Source organism: Chinchilla lanigera, unplaced genomic scaffold (genome assembly GCF_000276665.1).
Source record: "Chinchilla lanigera isolate Chin_1 unplaced genomic scaffold, ChiLan1.0 scaffold00008, whole genome shotgun sequence".
NCBI classification, from domain to species: domain Eukaryota; kingdom Metazoa; phylum Chordata; class Mammalia; order Rodentia; family Chinchillidae; genus Chinchilla; species Chinchilla lanigera.
In genome coordinates this window covers 36,956,718-36,964,587 of record NW_004955409.1, presented here as the reverse complement: position 1 = coordinate 36,964,587, position 7,870 = coordinate 36,956,718, and the positions used below count along the sequence as shown (strand labels likewise).

General features: G+C 53.9%; 2 protein-coding genes across 2 annotated transcripts; both read left to right on the top strand.

Moving 5' to 3' along the window:
• The first annotated feature begins 549 nt into the window (after positions 1 to 549).
• Il25 (interleukin 25) lies at positions 550 to 3,686 on the top strand. The gene is made up of 3 exons (XM_013510236.1): positions 550 to 558; positions 735 to 982; positions 2,935 to 3,686. Exons 1-3 carry the CDS (start codon positions 550 to 552, stop codon positions 3,188 to 3,190), a joined length of 513 nt encoding a protein of 170 aa, XP_013365690.1. The 3' UTR covers positions 3,191 to 3,686.
• A 367-nt stretch (positions 3,687 to 4,053) lies between these two features.
• Cmtm5 (CKLF-like MARVEL transmembrane domain containing 5) lies at positions 4,054 to 7,004 on the top strand. Its single transcript, XM_005377076.2, has 5 exons — positions 4,054 to 4,626; positions 5,544 to 5,696; positions 6,192 to 6,284; positions 6,555 to 6,639; positions 6,731 to 7,004. The coding sequence occupies exons 1-5, from the start codon at positions 4,501 to 4,503 to the stop codon at positions 6,742 to 6,744; spliced, it is 471 nt and encodes a 156-aa protein (XP_005377133.1). The 5' UTR covers positions 4,054 to 4,500; the 3' UTR covers positions 6,745 to 7,004.
• The last annotated feature ends 866 nt before the right edge of the window (positions 7,005 to 7,870 follow it).

Here is a 7,870-nt window from a genome sequence, read left to right as displayed (position 1 = left end):
GCAGAGGGCATAGGGGTCAAAGGAGAGGGAGAAGAAGCGAAGTGGTCACTAACGTGAGGGCTCAGGGACATCTGGGAGGAAGGAGGAGAGTGGAGATCACATGCTAGGTGGGAGTAGCAGAGAGCATGGAGAGGAAGCCTGTAGAAGTGAGGTCAGGGGACTCCCTAATTCGGGGTAGCAAGCCAAGCAGGGAAATCCCCACAGCCAGTTCACAAAGACATAGAGCAGAGGAACGCTATTGCTTCGACTTCACACCCAGAAAGGTTCAAAGAGCAAAGTTTGCCCAATCAGCTACTAGCTAGGTAATGATGGTCCTCACAGCTTCCATGAGGGCAGCATTTTAAACAGCTTTTGGAAGAGCTTAAAGGTTTTTTTTTTTTTTTAATCTTAAGTCACTCCCTCTAAAGGATAGTGGAAATAAATTTGAATAAACAAAACAGGTTTGCTGAAAATAAAACCAGGACTCCTAAACTGCTCCATTCAGCCTGCTTCCAGAAGGCTTGTCTGTCAGCCAGGGCAGCACCTGTGGCTGAGTGAGCAGACTCCAGCATGTACCAGGTGAGGATGCTGATGGCTAGCAGAGGACCTGCTGAGAGGAGACGGAGAAGCCACATGGAGGCTAGGGGGAGACCGGGCTCCCAGGTTTGGGATCTCACGGAGCAGGTAGGAGGTGGTTCGGGTGGGAGCGGGACCCAGATAGGTGAGAGTCCTTTTCTTCCTGACCTTCCCAGCAGGTGGTTGCATTCATGGCAATGATTGTGGGAATCCACACCGTCAGTCTGTGGATGGAGAAGGACTGCAGACACAGGCCCAGCTGTTGCTGCCCCAGCAAAGGGCAGGACCGTCCTGAGGAGTGGCTGAAGTGGACTACTGTGCCCATGTCTCCCCCGGAGCCTTCTGCCATTGTCCACTACCCAGAATCCTGCAGGGCGAGTGAAGATGGACCCCTCAACAGCAGGGCCATCTCTCCCTGGAGATATGAGTGAGTCTGCTGCTCTCTTCCTGAATGCCTGCCCATGCCTCCCTGTATGTGGTGTATCAGTGTGTGTGAGCGACCAGGGAGTTCCACTCAATTACGGCCTCCCTCCTTCTTTTGATCACAGGGAAGCAGAAAGGTTTGGGAGTTACACAGGTATGATTTGAGTCTCAGGTCTGACTCCCATTGGGGGACCTTAGGCCAACAACTCCAAGTTAAGTTTTCAAAACTCAGAGTTTTATTTTGTTTTCATCTGTAAAATGAGATTATAATTTATATGCTGAAGTCCATATCAAGTGAAATAACATATGCAAAATATATAGCTATATTGGCTGTCTCCTGCTTCTCATCTTTCTTCTCTTTCTCCTTCTCCTCCTCCCTTTTCCTTCTTCTCTTTTTTCCCTACCATGTCCCATGATTTTCTAACTAAAATATGTGCGGAAAATGGTATGATACAGGCATAAAGCATCTCAGCAACAAATGCTACTGCCGTAGGCTATGATAGGTGGCAAGAATACTACCATGGGGAACCTCAGCTCTTGGGGGTGCCTGAGTGGCTGGAACCTGGGGCTGGTTATCTTTGACCTTAATTATGCTTATCTTATTCTCAGATGTCTGTGCCACACAAATATTATAATTCTCTCTTTGTGCAAGATATAAAAAACATTACAAAACACTGAAATTGGAGCAAAGAAACAAAATATTAAAAATTAGGTCCTCAGGGGTCCCAAATGTAATTTCTTTGGCTTGTGTCCTCACTAGGGTTTTGTGTACCCATCCCCTAAAAGTCTGGTTCTGATTACCCTTGGCTTTGGCGCTGGGGGGAGAAGTTCCAGGTGATAGCAAGGGGTCAGCTTTCACTGAGATTAGATCTAAGCTGGACACATTGGCCTTAGTGTTTCGGAGTTATCTCAAAAGGCTGTGTGAGTGCTGGGCCACACCTGACAGGGTGGGAACCACTGGAGGAGGACAGGGCCTGATGGCTGGTTCAGCAGGGCTCCAGACCCTTTGTAGGAGGCTGTGAAGCCCTGGTAGCCTGCGTCCCCCAAAGCGTGTTCTGTGCAACACTCGTTCCACAAACTGCTCCTCTGAAAAAAAGTGATGTTAAGTAAATTTGGGAGAGATTCCTTCAGCCCCTATTCCTTGGAAACTCACAGTAACTTCATTAAAGTCTACAATATATCTACAGAAAAGAAGCTACTTAACCTCAGAACTTCTGTGCAGGGTATGTGTTCGGGACCCCTTTTGGGAAGTGCTGCAATAGCTGAGCCCCAGTTTGGGACTATATGGAAATAACCCCACAACCTGGGGGGTTTCCTGCTAAGCTCCTGGAGTCCAGACCTTGGCGTATCTACTTTTCAGTGGGTTTTCAGTCTCGTCTCTTTTTTTCTTGCCATGAGTCCTTTCAGAATAGGTAACAAAGCCTCCTGTCACCCTGAAGTGCTCTGTGACACATGCTTGCGCAGGGTCTGGAAGGATGTACTGGCGATGGCTCCCTCTAGGAAGTGGGACTGGTGGGCACAGATAGTTAATCTTCACCTTATATTCTTTTATACTTGGCTATCAGGGTAGTTTTTACTTTTGCAATAGCAGTGAATTTTAAAAATCCTAAAATAATGACACTAAGAAACCCTGAGCTAGAGCCCAGCATGTATATCGGTAGAAGCAAAACTGGTCTACTGGAGGCTGCAGCAGGAGCATGCTCACCTTCCTCTGCCTCCCTAAGGACCCTGGCCCAGGTGAAAATCCATTCGTTTGTCCCTTGGCCTCGCTTACCACTGGGGAAAAGAAATCCCAGAGAGGAAAGGGGGTGATTTGCTCAAAGTAAGTGGGTGCTGGCAGTGAGATAAGGAGCCAACCCCCTACTGCATCATTTCCTTCCCTTCGTATTTCCACCCTGCCTGCCCTCCCAGCTTTTGGCCTATTGCTCCAGGGCCTGATGAATGCCACCCCTACAGGTTGGACAGAGACTTGAACCGGCTTCCCCAGGACCTGTACCACGCCCGCTGCCTGTGCCCACACTGCGTCAGCCTGCAGACAGGCTCCCACATGGACCCCATGGGCAACTCGGAGCTGCTCTACCACAACCAGACGGTGTTTTACCGGCGGCCATGCCATGGCCCGCATGGTGCCCACAATGGCTACTGCCTGGAGCGCAGGCTCTACCGCGTGTCCTTGGCTTGCGTGTGTGTGCGGCCCCGTGTGATGGCCTAGTTTGACTGCCGCCTGCCTGAGGCTGCTCCCTGGTTGGCACAACTGGAGATGAGTGGACAGTGACCTTGCCACCATGGGCTGGGGTACCTGGACTCTTGGTCCCTGCAAGGCACTACCCGGAGCAGCAGGACCCTGAGACAGGACGGCGGCCTGAGGAGGAGCCTACACATTTGCACTTTTTGAAAGCACTTTTGGAAGGGAGCAGCTGCACTCTCTGCTATTGGAAGCTGGTGTCCTGGCACTTCCTCACAGGAGAGGTCTTCAAAGCTTTGCCCATTGTTGGAGGCCACTCCTGTCTCTCTCTCCTCCCATCTGCAGCTGCCCTTGCCCAGCACAGGCACTTTCTTGATATTTTCCCCTTTGCTCTTCATTTCACTCACTCACTCATTCATTCATTCATCAAACACTCAGTAGGAACCTACATTGCCTGCATCCTGGTGTACTTACTAGCCCTTTGATGTGAATCATTCTGAGGAAAGAGCTGTTATTGAACATGGGGAGATTTATCCAAATAAATATCTGTTTAAAAAATGGTCTAGTTGGTCTTTGGCTCCCATGATGCCTGAACTTCCTGTGGTGCCCAGCCTGGTTCCTTCTTCTCCCCACCAGCCCTCAGCTACTGCCTGCCCCCTGCCAGTTCTCCCTACCCTCCCGAGTTTCCCGTGCACCCTCCCCTCTCTTCCCTCTTGCGGGCTCTCTGGTCCACCCCTGAACACCAGCATGCTGGAGAGACAGAGGCTCATTGAGGCACTGGGTAGGCACACAGCGCCCCCTTGTTTCTCCGACAATTTGCCTTTGTCCTCCCGTCCTGGCTGCTGCAGCTTGGTCCTGGGGGTTGCTCCCTGGGCCGGGCTCCAGCTCCCACCCTCCCTAAAAGGAAAAGGCAGAAAGGACCAGCCAAGGGAGAGGGTTAAGGTTATGGGAGGGGGATGCAAACTTCTTCAGGCTTGGGTCTCAGAGGGGCTCCTATTCTTGCCCCTGTCTCTTGGCTCACCTCCCAGCCCCTGTTTTTGTTTTCCTGGCCTCCTCTCTTTTCCTTCCTTTTCCCCTTTTCCTGGGCTGGGTTAGACTCAAGTAAGGGGAGGGTTAACCATGCCTCCCGCCTCTGCCCGTTCTCCAAGGGGCTGGTGCAGGCCATAGCAAAGGCACCCTGAGCAGCTGGGTGAAGGCAGGCAGGCCTTCCTGCTTCACGTTCAGGTTTCTGGAAGTGTCTTCTTGCTCTTGTCTGCTTTCCTATCCTGCGAACTTTCTGTTGCTCTTTCTGAGCTGGTAGCCACTGTGGGGTGCTGTGGCCTGTGGGCCCCACGGAGATGTTCAGTGCTTGGGATCGCCGGGACCGGCCTCCTGAGGAGGGGACAGCTGCAGGGCTCCAAGGCTTCGCTGTGGACAAGACCTTTCTCTCTTCTCTCAAAGGCATCCTGCTGGAAACAGAGCTGGTAACAGCTGCCTCCCCACCCTGGTGCCTCCATCTCTTCCCTGCCCAGCTCCCTCGCCCAGTCCTGTGCTGGTCCCCCAGGCTCACTTCTCGGTATCCCCTTCCCAATTTTTCTGGACACTTCCGCCCATAGCTGTGTCTTCGCCTTCCATTTGGCCTTCCAGCTGCGTCTCCCTCTGGAGGTGTCGGCAGCAGGTTTCAGTTGTAGCAGGACAGACTGAAGTTAGAGGACAGCGTTCTGGGGCATGGAGGGAGTGTGGGGCATGGAGGGAGTGTGAGACATGGGCATGGGACAGAGGTCTCTCCTCAGTCACTACCGTAGCCACTGCTTGGCCAAGAAGTCCAACTGTCATGAAGGGCAGACTTCCTTCAGCTGAGCTTTGTCCGTTGGCTGCTGCCCATGCGCGTCTGTTCTCAGGAACGGCTCTCTGCCGGTTACTTAGCAAGATCACAGCACAAATCTAAGGCCTCTGCTTCTCTGCCATCCTATATGCAGGGGAGCTCCCGCCTGCTGAGCCTGTTGGCCCGGAGTCAGAGCTCCAGTTCTTGTCAGTGGAGTTCCGGGCGTCTGGGGGCTGGAACAGCATTATGGGCAGGGGGCACTCCTGAGGTACAGGGCTGATAGGGGAACAACTCCAGTGGCTCTTGTGGACCCTGCTCCTGGGGCCCTGTGCTGATGGAACTCAACAGGGTAGTGCCCCTGGAGCTGTGCCCTGTGGCCAAACTGCTGGGGTCACGGGAGTCCCTGAGCTGGCGGGGGAGGCTAAAGGGTGGTGGTGGGCCCAAGGATCCACCAAAGACAGGCATGGGGTGCCAGCTGGGGTGGGAGGTACGTCTGTGTCTTGAGGAGGGGAAGGCCAGGGCCTGGCCTGTGGGAGTGTTCACTTCCTGGCTAGCTCCTCGTGCTTGGTCCTGCAGGCCCTGACCTTCATCATCTTCATCTGCTTCACGGCCTCCATTTCTGCCTACATGGCTGCGGCGCTGCTGGAGTTCTTCATTACCCTCGCCTTCCTCTTCCTCTACGCCACCCAGTACTACCAACGCTTTGATCGACTTAACTGGCCCTGCCTGGTGAGGAGCCTTACCCTGCCCTGCCCTGTCCCCTTCCTTTCCTTCCCCCAATGAGTGTTCCTTTTTCTCCCAGCTTCCCTCCATTCCCAGGCCCCAGTGTGCTGCACCCTGCGATGTGCCCTGTACTCAGAGCTATGCTTTGGCCCACACTGGTTTCAGAGCGGCAGGTCCCCGCGCATGAGAACAGACGTACATCCTTATCTGCTCTCCCACTCATCAGCCCTCCACTCTGCCCAACCCGGGCCTGCCGGCTGCTGTGCTCCAGCTGCCCACCAGAGCCAGTCCCCCAGCCCTGCCCTGGCCCCTGGCTGCTCTGGATTCACCTGCCGCCATCCCCTGGCCAGCCTGTTGAGGTCCCTCTCTTGAAAGTGCTTTATATATGTCTAGGGGCATTCTCATGTGGGGATTCAGAATCTCTGAGGATCAGGTCACCGTTTAGCCTGCAAAGCTCAAGGTGATGCCCCTGCCTTCTGACACCACCTTCCTGTTCCCCAGGACTTCCTCCGCTGTGTGAGTGCCGTCATCATCTTCCTGGTGGTCTCCTTTGCCGCTGTGACCTCCCGGGAGGGAGCTGCCATTGCTGCTTTTGTGAGTCCAGCCCCTCAAGACTTCTGGCCAGTGCTGGCACCCTTCCTGCAACCAAGGCCAAAGCTGCGGGCTGGGGGTGTAGCTCAGTGTCAAGTGCTTGACTAGTACACACAAGTCCCAGACTCGATCCCCAGTATTGCAAAAACCAGCAAAGACAAAGCCAGTGCCTGGGGTCTGGTTTGCACCTCATCCCATGTGGCCTACCGCCCTCTCTCCCTTAAGCCAGCAGCCTTGAGTCCTCGCTGTGCCATGCCTGCTCTTTCTCCACAGGTGTTTGGCATCATCCTGGTTTCCGTCTTTGTCTATGATGCCTTCAAGATATATCAGACTGAAATTGTGCCCAGGGCCACCCAGGGTGAGTGTCTGTGCACTGAGAGATGGTGCCCCAACCCTCGCCTAGTTACCCCAGCATAACACAGTTTCCCTGCCTGACCCCATCTTCACAGGGGACCAGCAGTGACTCTGAGGCTACCTGGTTCCCAGGCCCAGTCAGACCCAGGGGACTGCAGAGCGCAGACACAGCTCCTGGTACTCATGGACCACCTGGCCCACTGTCCCCCTCACCATGCCCGAGGAGTCACTGAGGATTATCTGTGGAGCCTGCTGCCTTGGGGTCTGGCCTCTGAGGAAGTTCTGACCAGAGGAAGGGAGGAGGGAACGAGGGAGGAGGGAAGAAAGCCGGGCCCCAAGTCATTCCCCAATTAAAAGATTCAAATCCTACTGGTGGGTCTTCTTCTCCCCCAGACATTAGGAAGAACTGAAATGTAAGGAGCATTGATGGAAATGTTGCCTGGAGTAGGCCATGGACCGCTCTGGGACCAGATCTGAGCAGTGAGGCGGGGGTAGCTGGCCTGTGCAGCTGAAGACACCCTCCAAGTCTGAACTTCTACCCTACAGCCAGAGGCGTCTGAGGAGGGAGAAATTCTGAAAATATTGTATGCAACCCCCTGCGTGATGTGCCTGAAAAGGCACAGCTTTCTGATGTGAAGCGTGTACCCCTCTACACACACCTGTGCTCACGTGTTAGTGGGCACAAGCTGAGGTGCTTGGCCGGGGCAGGTATAGAGCTCCTCCTGATGGTGTGGAGATGACTTGGCTGGGATGTGGCATGGGAGAGGGCAGTTGCAACAGAGGGAGACATTCCCAAAATGCTGGTGCCATAAAGGCCCTTAGAAATCAGCTGGTTCAGTGCCTTTGTTCTAAACAAGAGAGAACTGGGACTCAGTTAGGGGCAGTGTCTTCCTTATTTGTGACACGGCTAGGGGTACAACCCGGCTCTCCTGTTAGCAAAACAGCTGATTTGGATACTGTACTAAGTTCCATTGTGGCTCAGAATACAGTGGCCCAGCTTCATCTGCAGCTCCTTCCACCCGTGGCCCACTTTCCCAGCCTGAAGCTGCTCGCCACACATTTCTGGAGCATCTCTTATGTGCAGACCCTGTGCTAGCCCTAGGAATTCAGAAGTGACTTGCAGGCCTGCTGGTGAGCCCTCAGCGTTGGGAGAAAGACCAGCTAGTGAAGGCTCCACATGATAAAAGCTGGGGGAAAGCTTGGCTCTGAGGGGATTTGAAGCAGCCATTGCCACA